Below are 24123 nucleotides of genomic sequence, written 5' to 3'. Positions count from 1 at the left end.
GCTGCTTCTCCTCTTTCCTGCTTCCTGCTGCTTTGCCTCCTTCCTGCTTCCTGCTGCTTCACCTCCTTCCTGCTTCCTGCTGCTTCGCCTCCTTCCTGCTTCCTGCTGCTTCGCCTCGTTCCTGCTTCCTGCTGCTTCGCCTCCTTCCTACTTCCTGCTGCTTCGCCTCCTTCCTGCTTCCTGCTGCTTCGCCTCCTTCCTGCTTCCTGCTGCTTTGCCTCCTTCCTGCTTCCTGCTGCTTCACCTCCTTCCTGCTTCCTGCTGCTTCGCCTCCTTCCTGCTTCCTGCTGCTTCGCCTCGTTCCTGCTTCCTGCTGCTTCGCCTCCTTCCTACTTCCTGCTGCTTCGCCTCCTTCCTGCTTCCTGCTGCTTCGCCTCGTTCCTGCTTCCTGCTGCTTCGCCTCCTTCCTACTTCCTGCTGCTTCGCCTCCTTCCTGCTTCCTGCTGCTTCGCCTCCTTCCTGCTTCCTGCTGCTTTGCCTCCTTCCTGCTTCCTGCTGCTTCGCCTCCTTCCTGCTTCCTGCTGCTTCGCCTCCTTCCTGCTTCCTGCTGCTTCGCCTCCTTCCTGCTTCCTGCTGCTTCGCCTCCTTCCTGCTTCCTGCTGCTTCGCCTCCTTCCTGCTTCCTGCTGCTTCTCCTCCTTCCTGCTTCCTGCTGCTTCGCCTCCTTCCTACTTCCTGCTGCTTCGCCTCCTTCCTGCTTCCTGCTGCTTCGCCTCCTTCCTGCTTCCTGCTGCTTCGCCTCCTTCCTGCTTCCTGCTGCTTCGCCTCCTTCCTGCTTCCTGCTGCTTCGCCTCCTTCCTGCTTCCTGCTGCTTCTCCTCCTTCCTGCTTCCTGCTGCTTCCCCTCCTTCCTGCTTCCTGCTGCTTCGCCTCCTTCCTGCTTCCTGCTCCTTCTCCTCCTTCCTGCTTCCTGCTGCTTCTCCTCCTTCCTGCTTCCTGCTGCTTCGCCTCCTTCCTGCTTCCTGCTGCTTCTCCTCCTTCCTGCTTCCTGCTGCTTCGCCTCCTTCCTGCTTCCTGCTGCTTCTCCTCCTTCCTGCTTCCTGCTGCTTTGCCTCCTTCCTGCTTCCTGCTGCTTCTCCTCCTTCCTGCTAAACACTTGTATATCCGAGTATTGTTGCTATTATATATTAATTACAGTAACGTTTTTGAATGGTAGTTTGAGTAATATTACAGATAACGTGATGTGGATTATTTTTTTCCCAGAATGCTTGCAATAAACTCATGAAGAATCTGGAGCCGTTCAAGAATGCAAATCCGACTGGGAAATGGGAAGATTGGGTAAGAAATAGGAAGTGGAATTACGTTCGTGCAATATTTAGAAAGATTATTCCCATCAAAGTGGCATTTTCCAGTTTTTGCGAAAGACGTTCTTCCAGACTAAACAAAATGACTCCGCACGTCCTACTGTTGATCTTTGTAGTGATTAATAAGAATATTTACAAAATGTTATTTTTTCTGGATATCTTCATAATTTGCCCAAACTGCCGTTAACATCCTTTCCCGTGTGCAGGTAAATGCAGCTTACCTAAGCTGTGTAAGTTTGTCTGCAACTGGATTCTACAGGTCAGTCTGTCCGTCTGGTTCCGCTCTTCTTCCTCTCTTTACCTGTATCGTCACACCTTTCTGCATTTGCTTGATTTTGACCGTACATTTGACCTTTAACTGTATATTGCATGACCACATTTGAGGCTGCCATTCCTCTTTCTTCGCAGCGATCCTGAGCTTATGCAAAGAATGAAGGAGTGTTTTGGCAAAACCTGCCATTATTTTTCTTGTGGGGCTGCATGCTCGGAAGTTGAAATAGACTGTCTTACCGGTTCCATCAAGGTAACGCGGTCGGGTTCTTCTCCTGAATCGGGTCTGATAGGATCGTGCATAGGTAGCGCACTCACCTTAGTGCTGCCTCATCTGGTTTTATTCCAAATTCCACGATAAATTTCCGGATTGATGTTAAAATTCCCAACTCGATGATAGATTGGCAGTGTTGCATCACAAGGTGTCCCTTCCCTCAGAAGAATGTCAAGGTGGGGTCCAGTCTGCTACCTGCGGTTTGTGGACGTTATGGATCCCACGATGTCTTTCATGAAGAGTACTCGGACTATCACCAGCATTATGAGCGTCCCAAATTCCCAGCCAAAGCACCTTCAGTCAAACGGCAGGGCTGGCCTTGTGGTTCTTGAAAGACTTGGAACAAAAATTTTCCTGGCCGACAGCACAATAATGTGGGAACAATCATGATGGTTAAAGAAGTGAAGTTGTTCTGGCCCAAACAGCAAGTTAGTAAAATATAACACGGTATCTATATGTTTTATTTATTTATTTATTTATTCATGTTGTATTCAAAGTCGAGGCTCGTGTAATAGCTAACACATAAAACACATAAAACAGAAACAGAAACACACATGAAACATATAATAAAGGGGGCGGCAGACAAGAGGGGGGAGAGAGAGGGAAGCACAACAACAGTACAGAACAGGGACATCGGGAGATCTGTGGAAGAGAGAGGGCTGGGGTGGGGAACATGGGATAAACAACATGGACACTACAGGGATTTTCAGGAAAGAAAACGGTATTTGAAAATTGTGGATCTGGGGTGTATTAACGGGGATAGAAAAGATCAAGGTTTTGCATCCTGGAAGATAAAACATGGTGGTGAACAGCTGTTCTAAAGACCTGGAGGGTGGAGTGGGATTGAAGGGAGTGAGAGAATTTGTTCCAGAGGCGAGAGAAAAGAGGAATGAAGGAGTGAAGGTGAGCAGAGAGCCGAGATTTTGCAAGTTTAACCATAAGAGGGTTGCAGGCAGATCTTGTGCGACCTGCAGGAATATTTGGGGGGCAGAGCCCAGAGAGAGCTGGGGGAGCAAGGCCGGAGAGGAGTCGGGCGAAGACAGAAAGACCACCAACCTGCCTGCGGTGAGTGAATGAAAGGCCCTCGGAGTTAGCTTCATCGCGGGAGATTCCAATAATTCTGAAAGCTTTGGTTTCAACAGCGTGAAGACGAGCTAGGTGTGAGACAGGAGCACCAGCCCAGAGGGGGGAACAGTATTCCATTGAGCTGCGGATGAAAGCCTTGTATGTGGTGAGGAGCTCAGGTGTGCCAAGGAAGGACTTCGCACGACGGAGGATGCCCAGTCGGCGACTGGCTTTGGAGGCCAGCTTGGAAATGTGGTTTTCCCAGGAAAGATCATGGCAGATAGTGAGACCCAAAAGCTTGAGTGACAGAACTTCTTGGAGAGGATTGTTCAGAAAATAGATGTGAGGGTTGTCCAGTCTGTCTTTTTGGAGAGACAAAGTGAGAGTGTGAGATTTGTCAGGATTGAAAGACATGTTCCACTTGTTTGACCAGTCTGTGATTTTGTCCAGGTCTGCAGAGAGTGAGGAGGCTGCAGACTGCCAATCTGAGGGATGAGGAATAGAGCAGCAGAGAGTGGGGTCATCAGCAAAGAGATTGAGAGAATTTTCTAGAGAGTCGGACAGATCATTGATTAAGACCAGAAAAAGCACAGGGCCCAGAACACTACCTTGGGGAACTCCAGCCGCAACAGGAAGGGGGAGATGAGAGAAATCCATTCAGGGCCACACGTTGACTGCGCCCAGAGAGGAAGTCCGCAAGCCAAGCGTGGAGATTTCCATGGATACCATTGGAGGAGAGTTTGGTGAGCAGACCGGGATGCCAAACCATATCGAAGGCACGTGATATGTCAAGGGAGACAGCTCTGATTTCCTGTTTGGCATTGAGGACCTCCATCCATTGTTGAGAAAGCAGAAGCAGCATGTCCAGAGTAGAGTGACCAGGTCTGAAACCAAATTGATGATCGGAGATCAAGCCATTGGAGAAGAGGAAGGATTTGATATCCGAAGTGATGATGGATTCCATGACTTTGCTGATAATTGGGAGCAGGCTGATTGGTCTGTAGTTGCAAGGATCTGTTTTTGCACCTTTTTGTGTAAAGGGGTAATGTTTGCTGATTTCCAAGATTATGGCAGATGACCTTGAGCAAAAGAGAGGGTGAAGAGAACAGAGAGAGGGAGTGAAACAGCGACAGAGCAGGATTTTAGGACCCGTGGGCTGATGCCGTCAGGTCCAGTTGTAGAATCAGAGTCGAGGTTTGACAGAAACTTCTGCACCTTGTTTATGCGAGGTTAACCTACTTATCAATTGGTTTTATTCCTGTGATGCAATGATTCAGTTTTTGTACCCAACAGGCACTTGGTACACACATCGTGATGGATGTTGGCTGCAGTATCAATCCAGCTCTGGACATTGGGCAGGTGGGAGATCTTGAAATCCTCAGAGAGATCTTTATCTCCAAACCTATTTTATAACTACAATTCGCAATTGTATAAATGTACCCAATATAAATATTGCTTGGGTGCTTGTTTATAGTCGAATGAAACTTCAGTTTGCTGTTCGACTGCATAAATTAATCATTATTTCAAATATTTTATCATTGCTTTCATGTCAATGTGTTGCCAACATTATTTCCCTCACCATGCTTTTTTTTAACGGATACAATGCTCATGGTGGAGCTGCCACGCATACATCTCACATACAGAGACATGCAGACGAATACATGAGACACAACACGGGACTGTTAGATAAGACAAACACAGGCACTAAGCTTGGGGGAAGTGACGTCACTTTCTGGGGCACTCTGGGTACCACCGAACCCACAACAATGGCGCCGCCTTTCTCACCACAATTAGCGCATCATTTCTGAAGGAGGAATTTTCTCCTCCCTACAGATGTCAACATATTGGAATTGGTCGTGGTGCTCTTATCGTTTTAAATTGTGAAATTCAAGCAAGGAAGCAACACGTACAATTTTAATAGGCTTCGGTATGACTCGTCCGGAGTTTGCTCAAATACTCAGAGCAGACCTACTCAAACCATTACACCACCGCGTGTGGTATTATTTAAGCCTCCCCTATAGGATAGGGGAAGACTTACTGCCCTTATCGGGTTTGTTTCCAGGTTGAAGGTGCCTTTGCCCAAGGTTTTGGACTCTTCCTGCTTGAGGAGCTGCAGTATTCTCATCTTGGTGAACTGCGGAGCAAAGGGCCAGGGATATACAAAATTCCTGCTGCTGGAGACATCCCCAGGGAACTACACGTGTCTCTTCTCAGCAAATCAGAGAATCCCAAGGCTATTTTCTCTTCCAAGGTTCAAAAAATTGGATTTTGGAGATTCCTATCTTTAAAATATCAGATCATTTTAATATATCTAAGAGGTCTCTGGGTTGCTTTCCTCTCACGTATTTAAACTGTACTAGCTGAAAGCACCCGGCGTTGCCCGGGTTATTTTTGAATAAATTTACTACTATAATTCAGCTTTTACTCGCCGCAGTTGAAGATTGACTACTATAATTCAGCTCAGCTTTTAATTGCGAAATGGGCCCAGCCCGGCCGATGCGGCCTCGACCAGTCTCGTCACCTAGCCTATAACCTTCCCGGGGCCCGTCCCGACATTTTTGGTTCTTTTTGAATGAATTTACTACTATAATTCAGCTTTTACTCGCAGCCATAGACAATTGACTACTATAACTCAGCTCAGCTTTTAATTGCGAAATGGGCCCAGCCTGGCAGTAGCGGCCTCAACCGGCCTCGCCACCTAGCCTAAAACCTTCCCGGGGCCCGTCCCGACATTTTTTGTATTAGAGGTTTCCTCCTATCTTTCACCGTTCAGGAGATTAGCGCGTGCAGACAAACAAACAAAACCTTTCTTTTATAATATAGAGATATACAGTGCCTCTAGAAAGTCTACACCCCCTTTCAAAATTATCACCTTTTGTTGCCTTATACCCTGGAATTAGATTTTATTAAATCAAGGCTTTTAAACCTTTATTTACACATCGTAACCCACAACTTCCAAGTGAAAAACAAATTCTACAAATTTCAGAAAATTAATTAAAACTACAAAACTAGAATATCTTGGTTGAATAAGTGTCCACCCCCCTTGAGTTAATACCTGGTGGAAGCACTTTGACAGCAATTACAGCTGTGAGTCTGTTGGGATAGGTCTCTACCAACTCTGCACACCTTGATTGGGTAATATTTGCCCAATCTTCTGTACAAAACTGTCCAAGCTCAGTCAGGTTGTGTGGGGGAACGTCGATGGACAGCAATCTTCAAGTTGTGTCACAGATTTTCAATTGGATTTAGGTCGGGGCTCTGCCTAAGCCAATCAATGACATTTATCTTTTTGTACCTTAGCCACTCCAGTGTAGCTTTGGCTGTGTACTTCAGGTCGTTGTCTTGCTGAAAGGTGAACCTCCGTCCCAATTTCAGCTTTCTTGTAGAGGGCAGCAGGTTTTCTTCTCGGATTTTGCTGTATTTTGCTCCATCCATTTTCCCTTCTATCCAGACAAGTGCCCCAGCCCCTGCTGATGATAAACATCCCCATAACATGATGCTGCCACCACCATGCTTCACAGTAGGGATGGTGTTCTTTGGGTGATGTGCTGAGTAGTGTAATAATGTTGCTTCTGGGACACCTCCGTTTAACATGGGAAATCCCTATCTAATGTCATTTACCCCCTTGTCTTTTTCAAAAATCATAAACACCTCTATTTCTCTCACCCTCATCTTTATGAACCTTTTGTCTGTAGTACCTATCCTTAATGTTGTTCATTAGACCACTCAAACACTACAAATATTTGTTTTCTCTTATAGACCTATCATCCTTCTTCTACATATCATCTGGCAGATTAATCTTTGACCCATTCACTTCCATATTAATTCTTTCCCTCCCTCATTGACCCTAAACACCTCTATTTCTCTCACCCTGTTCTTTACGAACCTTCTAACCTTTTGACATGTTATCCTTATTCATTAGACCACTTAAACACCTGTGATCCTTCTGACCTTATGGACCTTTTAACCTTTTACTCTTAATATCATCTGGTGAATATAACCCACTCAAACAACGACCCTACAAATATTTGTTTATGCGTGGGAAATAATTTAATTCTCCTACAACTCTCCTCACCGTCTAATACATTAACAAAAAATATGTTTGAGTTTGGTTCTTTCTCAAGATATTTTAACTGAGCTAAGATAAAATGGTAAACCTCCCTCAATGTTCTTGTTTGAGCGCCTCCAGTGCCACACACTTTTTGGTAGGCTCTGCCCACCTTGTTAAGCTCCGTCCACTTTTTGGTAAACCCTGCCCACTTTTTGGTAAGCCCCGCCCACTTTTTACTAAGCACCGCCCACTTTTTGTTAAGCCACGCCCACTTTTTGCTATGCTCCGCCCACTTTTGCTAAGCTCCGCCCACTTTTGCTAAGTCCCACCCACTTTATAAACTCTTCAGCATTGTATCATTTCCAGGTAATACATTACATCATTTTCAGGGAATTTCCATCACATCATTTCCAGTTAAGACACGCCCAGGGAATTTCCACAGGAAATGACACACACCCAGCCCTTCTTATAAAAGGCACCGACCACACAGGCTTTTTCAAACACGCTTTCTGCTTCACTTGAGAATGGACTACTATGCCGAAATGGAATGGGATAACTTTGCTATTCCTTGGAGTCCTACTACCTGTGTAGAACTCAACCTTCAGATTGATGAACTGGACTCGAACCTCTTATCAATGGAGGTAAGTTTGTTTATTTATTTATTTATTTATTTAATTTTTTTTTTTTTTTTTTTAGATGAGACTCATGTAAGAGTTAACAAAGTTTATTTTAATATTCATAGAGCTTGATTTATACAAATAAAAATATTGTATTAAATTAATACATTGTTATTTTCTTTCACAGGAAATTGTATCTGAGATATGAAATGAAAATTCTGCTTTTAACACAACTTGGGATGAAGTTATTTTTTTGTTTGAAGACATTTTGAACAACCAAGACCCCCAGAACGAGTTCTACCTTGATGACCCAGCCAAAGAGTTATACCTTGGAGATCCACAAAATCCTGAAAAAGAGTTTTACCATGATGATACTTGTTGTGAGTTATCAAAACAAAACCCACTGAACAAGTTCTACCTTGATGAGCCAGAATACAAGTCATACATTGGAGACCCACAAATTTCTGAAAATTGGGAAAGGGGAGTTCTCCCTGATGGTCCGCAGTTATACTATGTGAGACACATCATAGAAACCCTAAAAAATTGTGAAACGGGAATTCTCCCTGATGGTCCGCAGTTATACTATGTGAGACACATCATAGAAACCCTAAAAAATTGGGCAAGGAGAGTTCTCCCTGATGGTCCGCAGTTATACTATGTGAGACACATCATAGAAACCCTAAAAAATTGGGAAACGGGAATTCTCCCTGATGGTCCGCAGTTATACTATGTGAGACACATCATAGAAACCCTAAAAAATTGGGAAAGGGAAGTTTTCCCTGATGGTCCGCAGTTATACTATGTGAGACTTATCACGGAAACCCCCAATATTTCTGAAAATTGTGGTTCTACCTTGGGGACTTGGAAAGATGGTTATATTTTTGGAGACTCGGAATGGGGGTTTTGTTTTGATGACGCGGAATGTGATACCTATCTTGGAGGCTCAACAGGAATGTGGTTATACCTTGGGAACTTGGAAAGTTGGTTTTATTTTGGAGACTCTACCTGTGGGGTCCATCTTGGAGACTCTTTGGATTTTAAAGCAATGAACAATGTTCTTTGTTTAATGACACTTGATTTAAGCAATATCAAGAAAGTTCGAGGAAGAAAATGCTGGAAAATTCTTTCTTCCCATTTCTACTTCTTCAAACTTGAAAGCCTTGAAAGACAGAATTGGAAGAAGAGGAAAAAAAAAAAAAAGAAATACATATTTTTAAAAAAGATGAAAAAAAAGATTATGTTAGGGTTTGGGTGGGATTTTGAATGTGAGGGTTAGGGATGGGGTTGGGTTAGGGATGGGGTTGGGTTAGGGTTGGGATTTTGAATGTGAGGGTTAGGGTTGGGGTTGGGTTAGGGATGGGGTTGGGTTAGGGTTGGGATTTTGAATGTGAGGGTTGGGTTTGGGTTAGGGTTGGGATTTTGAATGTGAGGGTTAGGGATGGGTTGGGGTTGGGTTAGGGATGGGGTTGGGTTAGGGTTGGGATTTTGAATGTGAGGGTTAGGGATGGGGTTGGGTTAGGGATGGGGTTGGGTTAGGGATGGGGTTGGGTTAGGGATGGGGTTGGGTTAGGGATGGGGTTGGGTTAGGGATTGGGTTGGGTTAGAGATGGGGTTGGGTTAGGAATGGGTTGGGTTAGGGATGGGGTTGGGTTAGGGATGGGTTTGGGTTAGGGATGGGTTTGGGTTAGGGATGGGTTTGGGTTAGGGATGGGGTTGGGTTAGGGTTTGTATATTATTATGACTCACTCACACATACACAAAAGTTAAGCCCCAACTAAAAAGTTGTGGGATTCTGTGTTTGGGGTTCACAGATTTAAAAACGTATCCCCATTATACACACACAAAAGTTAAGCCCCAACTTAAAAGTTGTGGGATTCTGTGTTTGGGGTTCACAGATTTAAAAACGTATCCCCATTATACACACACAAAAGTTAAGCCCCAACTAAAAAGTTGTGGGATTCTGTGTTTGGGGTTCACAGATTTAAAAACGTATCCCCATTATACACACACAAAAGTTAAGCCCCAACTAAAAAGTTGTGGGATTCTGTGTTTGGGGTTCACAGATTTAAAAACGTATCCCCATTACATTTTATTTATTTATTTATTATTTTCAAGGGTATTATCTGCTTACTTGTGTTTTTTGTAATTCTTGCGAGTAAAATGAACCCAAGATTTCTTCTCCATTTAAATCATATAATTTGTAGGTCCAAGGGACTGTATCCATTACATCAATGATTTTAAATAATTCACGAGTCCATTTTTGTGTATAACCTTTCTCAAAATGGCTTTTCCATTTGTATATTCTTACAATATCACCAACTTTGAACTTGGGCTTTCTCAAATTAATCTCCTTTTCATATTCTAATTTTGTAAATGTTTCTGATGGTTTTGATTTTGTTGATGAATGAACTGTATTGTTGTAATCATCTACAATATCCTGAATTAAATGCACCCATTTTTGAGAACTGAGTTGTGTGAATTTTTTATATAATTTCTCTTTCAAAGTACGATTAAAACGCTCAATAACAACTGCCTTTCCTTCATTAAAGGTGCTGTATAATTTAATACCCTTCCCCTTAAGAAATTTCATGAATATTTTGTTGTAGAACTCTGTTCCCTCATCGGTCCACAGTTTCTTTGGTTTTCTTTTATCCCTATCAAATATTAGCTTAAAGGCTAACATTAAAGTATCACCCCTTTTATTTTTTAAAGGGACAACCCAGGCAAATCTACTCCTCAAATCAATAACGGTTAAAGCATACCTGTATCCCTTATCATTATTCAATTCAATTAAATCAGCGGACCATATGTGGTCGGTGTATTTAGAATAAACCTTCCTTCTTTTAAACTTTGTGATTATAGGTTTATGTAATTCATTAGCCAAAAGCTCCTCAGTCTTGATAACATCATTGGAGTTTAATAGTTTTTTGGGAAATAACCAAGACCAAGTTTCAATTTAACACTTATCATTTTTTTCACAATAAACCTATCAACTTTCTCTCTCAATGTCGGATTTCGTATCAAAGACAAATTATACAACATTTCTCTGTCTGCTTCATGTTTTTCATCCAATGTGTTGGTATCCCCATAAGCAATATCATGCTTCATACACACTTCATCAACCCTATTTTTTGGTCTGGACCAAGGTTTAGGATTGTCAGCCTCATCTAATCTTTTATCCAAGTTTGTTCCTGGACCACAGAAAGAATACCCTGGAAGGTGTAATTCCCCTGGAATTCCAGTTGTTGTAAATTTACTTCCTGACAGAAACTTTTGTATGTCTCCTCCTCTTTTAGGAGAGATGAATTGGCACTTTTTAGAGCCACACACTTGACATATTCCTTTTTGACAAACTCTATTATTTTTAGCTTTAACATAAGAGATATTTTTAGATTTAGTTTTCTTTTTACATTTGAGACAATAACTCATATTTATTTATCAGAAAAATTCCGACAGAGTATCAAAACCTTTTTGGTTTTCAACATATACATTTCAATCTTGATTTTTAAAACATAAAGAATCCTAAGGAATGCCTTCACTCTCTCCTCCATTTATTTACAAATAAAACTAACTAAAGTCAATTACACCGACATCATCAACCACATAATCTTTTCCTTCTTCTTCTTCTTTATCCCCACTTTCTCGTTTAAATCTCCTCCCTGAAACTGAAGACATTGACGTCGTTATTCTTGAAAATAATATTTTCATTAGACTTCTCATTTCTTTATTTTCCTCCTCAGTGCGTTGAGTTTGATTTATTTGCTGTAATACCTTCAATCTTTTATTAATCTCACTGATTTCCATCTTTTTATATTTTTCCTCCCTCTCTCTTTGCTCCCTCTCCTCCTTCTCTCTTTTCTCCCTTTCCTCCTTCTCTCTTTTCTCCCTTTCCTCCCTCTCCTCCTCCTTTTTCTCCCTTTCCTCCTTCTCCTTTTTCTCTCTTTTCTCCCTTTCCTCCCTCTCCTCCTCCTTTTTCTCCCTTTCCTCCTTCTCCTTTTTCTCTCTTTCCTCCTTCTCTTCTTTAACTCCTTCCTCATTTATCTTAGCAATTTTTGATATCAATATTTTCACAGCATTCATTCTTTCTTTATTTTCCTCTTCGGTGAGTTGAGATTGATCTTCTTGCTGTAATACATCCACTCTTTTTTGAATCGCTCTGATTTCCATCTCCCTCTCTCTTTGTTCCCTCTCCTCCTTCTCTCTTTTCTCTCTCTCTTCTTCAACTCCTTCCTCATCCCTTGCTACCCTTGAGTTTAAACCCCAAAGAATATTATACATATACTCATCTGGATTTTGAGATATTCTTGTATCTATAATTATTTTTCTCATAATAGGATACCAATAAGATTTGTTGACGATTTCTAAAAGAGTTTTATATTTCATAACTTTGAGAAGTTCATTTTTATTTAATGCTTTAAACAAGTCTCTATTTGTGGGTTTAACAATATCAGTATAAGGCCAGTTTTTTATGACAAAATTCCCATGTATATGCTCCAAATCATAAGGTATGTAATACCGAGCACCCTTTTCTTGTAGGTATCCTTGAATACAAAAATTATAATTCTCTTGTAGTCTTCTTCCTGCCATTTATGTATCAGAAATATATGTGAGATTAATATTATGACAGGTAATACCACCCCATCTTCCCACTACCAAATCGGTTTGTATTCCTCGGCTTTCTATCCTTATCTCATTACCTTCCTTCTTTGTCATGCGAACCATCGCTATACTATCATATATTTTTATTTTCTTAAAATCACGTATTTGTTGTTTACTAATTGTACTTCCACATAAATCCTTATCTTCACCAAGTGGATAATATTCTTCTTTACGAGACTGATTTAAATCATGTAGGTCTTCTAAGTTTATTGAAAAAGACCAATTATACCCTAAATCAGGCATATCATACCCCCATTTATTAATTCGCATATTAACTAAATGTCCTTCTTTATAAAATTCAATTGTAAGCAGGTAGTTAAATTCAATGAGGAAAGGTGTATGGTCAGTATAACCAGGTGTTGTGGTTGTAAATTTTACTTGTTTCACAAAACGTGCTGTTTTATTTAACAAGTGTGATAAATCACTGAATCTAATTAAGTCATTCGCATCTGTAGGGTTTGGATAATTGATTAATTTATAAGTATTCTTCATATTAATATTTTTACTTATACTATATTTTTGTCGTTCAGCCTGTGCCTTTGTATAATAATTTGATAAATCAATATCCTGGGAGGATTTTCCAAAGATAGAACCATCTTTTCCAACATAAGTCATTTATATTAGATTAAAAATGATATTATAAAAATTTTCATTATTGTTGAGTTGAAATAATACATATAAACATAATTGACCACAACATTTAGAATTAATTTCTTGAACTTGAAATGTTTGATAAACACCATTCTGTAAGAATTGTATTACTTCAACAGGTGGTGGCATACCATAACTATCAAAATAATATTTATCCTGACTATTATGAATACAAACCCAATGAGAACCATTCTGTGTGTCTAAATTCATAATAATATTCTTTGTATTCTTATTTATATGTATTAATTCATCTCTCATACAGATTACCACATTATCAATTTTTAGTGTTTTACAATACTTGGCTAGTTCTATATTTGACGTTGTATTCTTTCCAAATTGTTTAAACCATTTATCCATTTATTTATGAGAAAGATACAATCCATTACCCCGTTTAGTTAGTTTAACACCCGCTTGAGCGATAGAGGAAAGCATATCACCAACCAACAATCTAGCTTTATCAGGTAGACTTTCAAGTTTTTGAGCAAAATCTACAATTACACCACTTCCACTAATTTGTTTCTCCAACTCCTTGTTATGTCTTTCCAATTCTTTTTGAGCTTTTAGTTGTGCCTTCCTTTCGTTAGCAGTTTTTACCGCTGCTGAAATACCACCAGTCAATGCTCCCGCCGCACTTAAACCAGCAAATAAAGGAATTAGAAACGGGAGAAATCCTCCTCTTGACTCGTCTATTGAATATTTCTTTAACATAGGTTTCGTCATTTTAATTTTAAGTGATCCAACATCATTTAGTGTTTTTACTTGTGTGTGTGTGAGTAAAACATCAATTCTTACAGCTCCTTTTCTTTGAATTGTATTAACATTAATAATACAAGGCTTTTGATTTTGAATACAAGATGTTAATTTATTAAGATTGATTTGATTAACATATACCCCTACCATTTATTTATGAGAAAAAACCTATGTGATATTAATCATAACACCATTATCTGTATTAATCTGTAATTCTGTTTCCTCCAAAAGCAAACAATAAGCATCAACTTCTTCATTCTCCCCTCTTTCAATGTATAGAGAAGTATCCACTCGATTAGACTTTATAGTTTCCTTTTGAGAACTCAGGTCAATTGCGTAGATTGTATATAAACCTTTAAACGCAACCATATCCAAAATAGGATCATTATTACCATTACTTTCACACACTTTTTGGTAGGACTTGTAGGCTTCCGCATAATCATTTTTTTCCCAATCAATTTCCAATCTATCTCGCGGATAAAATGTGCCATCAAGAGAAACCCGAAGTTGTTTCACCTTAGCATTATCACTCAGCGCATTATTCTTATTAGTACCCTCCTCTCCATCTGGTTTTTTTTAAATGAGCCATAGGTATCGTGGCTTTCCTTCAAGAACACCCAAATTCCAAGTGTAGGTAGTGTGTTCCAGTTTAACGTGTTGACATCTTCTTTTAAGGTATGATACATTTAGCGGTTTCTTTGAGTTAAGTCTTCTATTTAACATCTCCTCCGTTTTAAGATTAGGAGTATATTCATTGATATACCAACACAAATCATTAATAACAAATTTATTATTGTCGCCAAAAGCATTTTCAGCCCCAAAAAGCAATCTATTTACATTATCATTCCTTTGTAGTTGAAATCTAATTTTAAGACCATACAAAACTTTATCATAATCACAAAATCCAAATATACCTTTAAGAGGTACTGCTACGGTAAAACTATTCTCAGCTTTTGCGTCATCATTATACATTGACTTCCTTTGACTATAACCAGGGTCTGTGTTTGTTCCCGTTGACATATCAGGAATAAAGCCTTCAACAGCTCCCTTACCCATTCTATCACCAAACGAATATAGTGTAAATTTCATCATTTCAGATGTAGCAGAGACATAATCAACCGCTTCAACCTCTTGTGTTCCAATATACAGGCGAACACTGTCAAACATTTTCCAGAAGAAATCATTTACGAGTGTAGCATTAGTATTATTCGCAGCCTTAGTGAATTTAAATTTACACAGCAAGAAACTATCAGCTATATTCAAGTAAGTTTGTTGATTATTTATTTCAAAACTTTTTGTTCCGTTTGAATTCCAGTCGGTTCCTGTAATAGCATTTACCTTAAAATAGTCTTCCTTTTTAGTAGAGTTTGAAATGATAATCGTATCATCCAAATCATAGATACTATCAATCGCTTCCATACTTGTATTTATATAGTATTAAAATTGTTGAAACCCTGACCCAAGTATTTTAATGATTTTTTGTCGTTCTTGTGAAGATAGTTGAGTTTTACCTTTTTTTATTTCTTTGATTGCTTGTAATTTATGAGACTCCTTTTGAGCATCTTTTATACTCTTTACAACACCTGCTACATTTCCCATGAGAGAAGCAGTTGAACCAATTAGGTCTTTATGTTTAAGAATGGTTGAACCAATACCCATTAGAGTATCAATTATCCCATCTCCTTTATTTCGAAATTGATGACCCACACCCCGTTGTCTCTTAGGTTTATAGTATCCTTTACCCACATACCTTGTATAGTCTGGTGAAAGGAACATGCCCTCCCCTGTAATTATTTTATATTTTCCCAACTCGTGTTTTCTTACAATAACCATTATTTATTTATTGAAAAACTTCACGTAGGTGAATTCTGATGGATATAATTTCATCATTAAAGGATATCATACGATTATCTTGGTCGGTTATCCTAAAATTTACTCTGTATATGGTTTTTCCTGACACAGGTAAATAGACAAGATTTTTTGGTTCCATATTAAATTTATAACCAATCGGGGTTGAGTATGCACTGAATGAAAATATTGTATTTGTTCTTATTCCATCGTTATAAGCACCATCAATCAAATCACAATGAATTAATACTGAATTTATACCGGAGGATATTTGGATAACATTATCACTGTAAAACGTCCCGTTATTTTCAATCTTTTTTGAAGAGAAACCCAATAGCTCTCTGAACGAATTTTCAATCGTGAAATCAACTTTATAATTATTTTTCAGTTTAATAGTTGATTTTGAAGTGTGTGTTTGAATATCTATTACAATATTTTTTGGTTCATCACCTTTTTCTTTCATAAGGCGAGAGACTTCTGAAGATATTTGAGAAATCTCGTAAGCTCCAGGTGAAACAGTTATAGTTTTGTAGGCAGTGCCTGGATTATAACTAAACTTGTTGTTTTTCTCTGTGATATTAAAAAGGGTATTGTAAGTTTCCATTGACAACAAAGATGCCTCATATGAGGTAAGGGGGTCAAGTTGTAGTGGGTAAGGGAATGAAGCTGTGTAATCGCTCGTTGTGAAATTAAAACTAAGAATTGTGCTTCTCATCTTATTTAATATCTAATAAAATATCTTTGTATTGACATTTATTAATTATTTTCATGTTCATCAACTGATCTAAAATGGCTGAGGATTCATTAAAACAATTGTTGTTTCCAGCCTTCTTACTACCTAATAACAATAATAGCCTATTAACTAATTGTGATGGGTCATTTGGAAGAAAACTAACACCCGAACCAAGCTTACTTAAAGCATCAATAATATGTTTCTCCTTCTCATTCTTCTTACTTTTACCAGCAACAGAAACTCCATAATCAAGTGTATTTAACAACTCAATATATACCCTATCTTCCTCTCTTTCCATATCAAGTGGTTCCTCAAAATATTTTGAACCGCTGAATCCGGGGTTTGTTAGAAGAAACATTAATCTTGGAGTTAATTTAACATTTGGTTGAGTAGAACTCAAGAACATCAATTCATCATTAAATATCAATACCTTTTCTTCCACAAGATGAAACACTGCTGGTTCTTCTGTTGGAATGAGACCTGCTCTGGTTTTTGAACCCGCAGAATATTCATTGTTTTGAAGAGCTTCCACAACATAATTAGGGGGTTGATTTACCTGCTCAAGTTTCCGAAATAATCCCTCGTCATCATATTCTAATTCACCAAGTTCTTGTTTTGTTATCTGACTAAAATCTTTGAGCATTTGAAGTTTTTTCGGAGTAAATTCTACCGTGGGAACTGTAGGGTGTTGAGTTTTCAAAAGTGGTTTAAAGAATTTCTCTTGTTTTCTTTCAAAGGCTTCTTCACCAGTTAGTTTCTGTCTCCGTTTCTTCTTTATCTCTTCCTGTTGTTTAACAACTTTTGAAACTAATTGTTGATGTTCCTTAAACTTTCTTTCTCTTTCTTCAGTATTCATTTTCTGTATTTATTTATTGAAAAATATCATTTAGTATCTCATCTTGTTTCACAACAATATATTTATATTTTCCAATCGTGTGTTTCATATAATTTTCAAATTCTTTTTTACTACATAACGTAGAGCAATTATCTCTCCAAAAATTATTTACATCTATTGAATTTAACTTAAATAAAATAAAAGTATTGGCATTGTTTCTTATTGAGCGTCGAGGGAGTTGAAAATATGATTGACTAAGATATATACAATTACAAGAAGAATGTCTCCCTCTTGTATAGTAGCTATCCATTACTGTTTGGTTTCTCTCATTAACACAATCATCAAAGATGACAAGGTTCTTTTTTGATTTATCTAAATCTTGAGGTGAAGGTATATCATCCGTATTATCACTGAGAATACAAGTTATGGGTTTCGATTTTGATTTCTGTGTATCACAAAATAATTGTATTATATCATCAATATTATAATCATTTAGTTTGTTTTGAAGTTTAAATAAACCGATAATGTCTTCCTTTTTAAGACCCGCATTAAAACCCTGTGAGAGTAGTTGATACTCGGGTTGAAAACTTGACTTTGTAAAAATTATTAAATTATCATAATCTAAAAAATTAGAACCAAGGAGCATCTTTAAAAGTAAACAGGTTTTTCCACATCCGCTTGAACCAACTATTAGACATCTCAATGAATTTGGAATGTTTTTATGGTTATTAAATTTTATCTTATTTTCCCAAACGGGTAAAAAATCATTCATTTATATATTTGGAAAACAAGTTATCCAACTTTTTTTGAGCTATTTGAGAAACTCTATATTTTATCCTGAGTTCGGGTTTAATTTCAAAATAATCCATTATTTTATTTATATAGTATCTTGTATTAACATTTCCATTAAAATTATTTTGAATAATAAATATCATTAAACCCTTATACATTTCCTCAATACAATTAGTCTCTTCCCTTGAAAGAAATGGTGTATTATCATCACAATACTTAACATTCATCTCTCTTATTAATCTTGTAAAGTAATTCATTTTTGGTTCTAATTTAAAAGAGTTATATATTTTTTTATATTTCTTATTATCATTAATTAAAATTAAATCACAGAAAATACATTGTTTATATGAATCCTCATCATTAAGCCCCACTCTATCACAAGCCGGACAATTCTCTAATTTATCATATGGAGAGTCTGGAAATTCTAAATATCCTTCAGAACTTATCATATTTATGTGGTAAATTTTTACTTAAACTAAACGCAAGTTTATTCATTAATAAATACAATGTTTCAAAGCACAAAAGACAAATTTCAATCAATCTCTACTTCGGTGGAAGATATAGAAAAATATGTCAAAGATGTTAAATTGAACAAAGATAAATATGGAAATTTTTGGGTAAAACCAGTTATGGAAAATAACATGAGCCCCTCTATTTCATTTAAAGGAAGAGCTCTAACTATACCTGGAAAGACATCCATTAAAGTAAATCTAACAAAAGTTTCTCCTCTACTCCTGGCAATTTATTCAAAGCTTGAAAAAGTGATTGACCACGATACTTTGAAAAAGAATGATAAGACCATTAATAATTCTAGAGGAGACATTTGTATTTTCTTTAATAATCCAAAGGGTGTAGATCTAAGTAAAATGAATGATGTTAATATTTCTGGTGAAATGTCATTTCGTTCTATGATAGTTAGAGATTATTTAAAGATAACTTTTGATATAAAAATTGTAGAGATTGAATCTGTTAATGAAAGAAAGTATATAGATATTGATGGGAATATTTTTCTTGCTAATTAAATATGAGTCAATACAGCAGTGAAGATTTTACTATTTCATTGAACTCAGACGATAGTGATGATAGTATTTCATTGAACTTGGACGATGGTGATGATAGTATTTCATTGAACACAGATGATAGTTATGATACTAATAGTTTGTGCTCAAATGATAGTTATGAGAGTAGCTTTATTGATGACTCTGAGTATGATTCTGAGTATTCATGTGATAGTTATGACTTTGATGATTCTGAGTGAAAAAGTGTTTTAGTTTAAGCACAGCGATATATATAAAACGGAGCTGTAAAGCTCAAAAGTGTTTTATTTTAAGCACAGTGATATATATAAAACACCACGTTTTCTCACGCTATAAATATGGTTTATTGTGATACTTGCGAGAAGGAAGTAAAATATTATAAACAACATATTCTCACCGCAAAACATACATACAACATTTTAAACAAACTTTCCCCTCTTCCACCTGAAACAAAACACTGTTCTACATGTAATAAAAATATCCTCAAGAAAGGCTTCAAAATACATCTTAAAACAAATCTACATTTATCAAATTTTATCACAACTAAAAACTCTGATGGAGCATTCAAAGGACATATTAAAATAAGAGTCTTTAACTTCAAACCTCCTGAACCAGAGTCTATAGTTGATGCTGTAGAAATAGTTAAACCTGCTGTTCAAACGTTGATTGAAAAAACACTAAAGGAAATGAAACCACTTAAATTTTATATGGGAGTAAAATTAGAAATGACAAAGGATGAAGGAGTTATAGATGCACCATACATGAGAACTGAGCCACACTTTATATCTTCATATCAAGATTTTAAAACATCAGGAGTCTATGATGAACTTATTAAACAAGAGCAAGATGTGGATAATTCAATCGTAGGAAGTGGATTCAATATAGGAAAAATTATTTACATAGACATTCATATTCTTAAATCAGATCCTCTAAAAGCTTCTTCTTACATTGATTTACCCAGTGTTATCAAAAATAGAAAAGCAGTTATCAATATCAAAAATAAAGACAATAAATGTTTTCTCTGGTCTATTTTAGCACACTTACATCCTCCACATTTTCATGATGAAAGAGTATCTCATTATAAAAAATATGAGAATACATTAAATACGAAAGATCTAAAGTTTCCGATGACTTTAAATGATATTCCTAAATTTGAAAAGATGAATAATTTATCAGTTAATGTTTATGGTCTAACAGAAACAAACAACATTCAGGTTTTAAAGCTTTCTGACAATTGTAAACAAACTCATATTAATCTTCTATATTTTAATTCAGACGAAAATTCACATTATACATACATCAAAGATATTGCTAAATTAATAAAACCACAAGTCTGTAAGAGAACAAATAAAATATATATTTGTTTGCGTTGTCTTAACTTCTTCAATTCACAAGAAAGATTAGATAAACATTCAAATTATTGTGGCGAACATAAATCAACGGTAATCAATATGCCTAAAGAAGGCTCAAAGATCACATTCAAAGATGAAAATAAAAAGATCAAACATCCATTTGTTATATATGCTGATTTTGAAAGTATTTTAGAAAAAATTGATACTGCTTCTCAAGATCCAAAAGAATCATACACAAATAAATATCAAAAACATACTCCTTGTGGTTTTTGTTATTATATCAAATCATCCGTTGGTGATAAATATAACAAGTTAGAGATGTATAGAGGCTCAAATACCCCAGAGGAGTTTGTGAAACGACTAGAAAAAGACTGTGTTCGATTAACCAAGATAATGAGAGAAACCAATAAACCAATGTCCTTAACAAGTAAAGAAAAAAGGGAATTTATAAAAAACAATGTCTGTCATATTTGTGAGGAGAAAATTGGTAAAGGTCTAAAGGTTAGAGACCATTGTCATCTCACTGGTAAATATAGAGGTCCGGCTCATCAAAGTTGTAATATTAATTATCAACTCCCCTCTTTCATTCCTGTCTTTCTTCATAACAACGCTCATTATGATACACATCTATTTATCAAGGAACTCTCAAAGACTTCTGGAAGTATCTCAGCAATTCCAAACACGGATCAGAAATACATTTCATTCACAAAAACAATTCACACATCTCCTATTACTCATATCAGATTTCTTGATACATTTAAATTCATGGCAAGTCCATTGGTTAACTTGGTTCAAAATCTAAAAGAGTTTCCATGTCTTTCAGAGTATTTTTTAGATAAAGATTTTCTAACACAAAAGGGAATTTACCCCTATGACTATATGGACTCATTTGAGAGATTCAATGAAACACAACTTCCTTCAAAAGAAAATTTCTATAACAAATTAAATAATAGTCATATATCTGATAAAGATTATGTACACGCACAAAATGTTTGGGAAAAATATAACATCAAGAATCTTGGCGAGTATCACGATTTGTATCTCAAAACTGATGTGCTTTTATTGGCCGATGTATTTGAAGCCTTTAGATCTGTTTGTCGCACTGGATATGGATTGGATCCTGCTCACTACTACACAGCACCTGGATTGGCCTGGAGTGCGATGTTGAAAATGACAAAACAAGATTTGGATTTGATAACCGATGTTGATATGCTTTTTATGATTGAAAAGGCAAAAAGAGGTGGAATTTCACAAGTCTGCTCGAGTAGATACGCAAAAGCAAATAACAAATATCTTCCAAATTATGATCCAACGAAAGAGAGTTCTTACTTGATGTACTATGACGCGAACAACCTGTATGGCTGGGCAATGTCTCAGGCTCTTCCTTATGGAAAACTTAGATGGGTAAAGGAAAAAGACTACAAAAACGTTTTACAAGATGTATGTATCTCTACACAAGAAGAATTGGATGAAGAAAAAGTTGGTTATTATTTTGAAATTGATTTAAAATATCCAGAGGAACTCCATAACCTACACAAAGATCTCCCATTTGCTTGTGAGAAAGAAAGTCCAAAGAAAGAATGGTTGAGTGATTATCAACGATCGTTTGATATAGGTGAATCAACAGAAAAATTACTTACTACATTATATAACAAGAAAAATTATGTTCTACACCAAAGAAATTTGCGACAATATTTATCAAAAGGTCTAAGAGTAGAGAAGATCCATAGGGTTCTAAAGTTCAATCAAAGTCATTGGTTAAAGGGGTACATTGATTTTAATACACAAAGAAGAACAGAGTCAAAAACAGATTTTGAGAAAGACTTTTATAAATTGATGAATAATGCGGTCTTTGGTAAGACTATGGAGAATGTGAGGAAAAGACAAAATATCAGACTATCAACATCTTGGGAACAAGCATCAAAATTAATTAATAGACCGAGTTTTACTCGAGCTGAGGTCTTTACTGAGAACTTTTGTGCGATCCATTTGATTAAAGAGAGTATTGAAATGAACAAACCTATTTATATTGGAACAACAATTCTTGATTTATCAAAGTCATTAATGTATGATTACTTTTATAATAACTTGAGGAAGAAATATCAAAATGATGTTAATCTACTTTATATGGATACAGATAGTTTTATTTTGAAAATTAATACCAACGATGTTTATTCAGACATGAAAAGAGACATTAATATCTATGACACGAGTAATTACAGTCCAGAGAGTGAGTTGTTCTCTTCTAAAAATAAAAAGGTGATTGGAAAGTTCAAGGATGAATTAGGAGGAAATGTTATGAGTGAATTTGTGGGATTGAGGTCAAAGGCTTATGCTTATAAATACATTGTGAATAACGTTGAAAAGACTGATAAGAAGTTAAAAGGTGTAAAGAAAAATGTTATTAAAGAAACAATAAACTTTAAGGATTATTATAACTGTTTAACAACAAAGAAAGAAGAGTTTAGAAAGATTAATGGAATAAGAAGTTATAAACATCAATTATATTCAGAAGAGATAAATAAGAAAGCATTGGGGGCTTTTGATGATAAGAGGTTTATTTTAGAAAATGGAATTGATAGTCTCCCTTATGGTTATATAAGTATATAAGTGATAAGATATACATAAGTGATAAGATATATATAAGTGATAAGATATATATAAGTGATAAGTTAAAAAGGCGGTGGGGGGGGGGTTGGGGATTTTAACGGGCTACCGCCGCCTTTTTACTATTATATAAATGATAGAACCAAGTACCAACCAGACTAAAGAGTGGAGGTGTAATCAACCTTGGTATATAAATGGAAAACATAATGAATGTGAAAAATATCAAATAGGTATAATTGAAAAGGCAACTGGTAAAAAAGTTCACAAAACAAATAAGAGAATTAATTTAAATACCGGTGAATTGGGTAAAAAAGATGGAAATATTTTTGAGTGGACGGAAAACTTTGATGGTTGTCAGGAAAATATATACTTTAATTTAAAAATGGTATGTGGCACTGGAGGCGCTCAAGCAAGAACATTGAGGGAGGTTTACCATTTTATCTTAGCTCAGTTAAAATATCTTAATAAAGAACCAAACTCAAACATATTTTTTGTTAATGTATTAGACGGTGAGGAGAGTTGTAGGAGAATTAAATTATTTCCCACGCATAAACAAATATTTGTAGGGTCGTTGTTTGAGTGGGTTATATTCACCAGATGATATTAAGAGTAAAAGGTTAAAAGGTCCATAAGGTCAGAAGGATCACAGGTGTTTAAGTGGTCTAATGAATAAGGATAACATGTCAAAAGGTTAGAAGGTTCGTAAAGAACAGGGTGAGAGAAATAGAGGTGTTTAGGGTCAATGAGGGAGGGAAAGAATTAATATGGAAGTGAATGGGTCAAAGATTAATCTGCCAGATGATATGTAGAAGAAGGATGATAGGTCTATAAGAGAAAACAAATATTTGTAGTGTTTGAGTGGTCTAATGAACAACATTAAGGATAGGTACTACAGACAAAAGGTTCATAAAGATGAGGGTGGGAGAAATAGAGGTGTTTATGATTTTTGAAAAAGACAAGGGGGTAAATGACATTAGATAGGGATTTCCCATGTTAAACGGAGGTGTCCCAGAAGCAACATTATTACACTACTGTGCTGTGTTGGGTTTTTGTCAAACATAACATTTTGCATTTAGGCCAAAAATTCCATCTTGGTTTCGTCAGACCACTAAACTTTTTGCCACATGGCTTCAGAATCTCCGGAGTGATTTTTCGCATACCTCAAAAGGGACTCAAGGTGGGCTTTTTGAGTAATGGCTTCCTTCTTGCCACCCTACCGTACAGGCCAGACTTGTTCAGTGCTTGGGATATTGTTGTGACATGCCCACAGAGACCACTCT

At 36.8% G+C, this 24123-nt stretch overlaps 1 protein-coding gene across 1 annotated transcript in view; it reads left to right on the top strand.

Annotated features, from left to right (window-relative positions):
* Nucleotides 1-24123, top strand: part of LOC137432196 (xanthine dehydrogenase/oxidase) — a 296924-nt gene that overhangs the window by 268039 nt on the left and 4762 nt on the right. Inside the window, exons 28-32 of the mRNA XM_078782822.1 lie at nucleotides 1202-1276; nucleotides 1509-1561; nucleotides 1711-1825; nucleotides 4205-4270; nucleotides 4974-5162. Of these exons, the coding sequence (XP_078638948.1) occupies nucleotides 1202-1276; nucleotides 1509-1561; nucleotides 1711-1825; nucleotides 4205-4270; nucleotides 4974-5162 (498 nt within the window). The remainder of the gene's footprint in view (nucleotides 1-1201; nucleotides 1277-1508; nucleotides 1562-1710; nucleotides 1826-4204; nucleotides 4271-4973; nucleotides 5163-24123) is intronic.

This window comes from Myxine glutinosa, chromosome 8, assembly GCF_964187855.1.
Source record: "Myxine glutinosa chromosome 8, kmMyxGlut1.1, whole genome shotgun sequence".
Classification (NCBI taxonomy): domain Eukaryota; kingdom Metazoa; phylum Chordata; class Myxini; order Myxiniformes; family Myxinidae; genus Myxine; species Myxine glutinosa.
The sequence above is the reverse complement of the archived record's forward strand: the minus strand, read 5'-3'. Positions and strand labels throughout refer to the sequence as shown.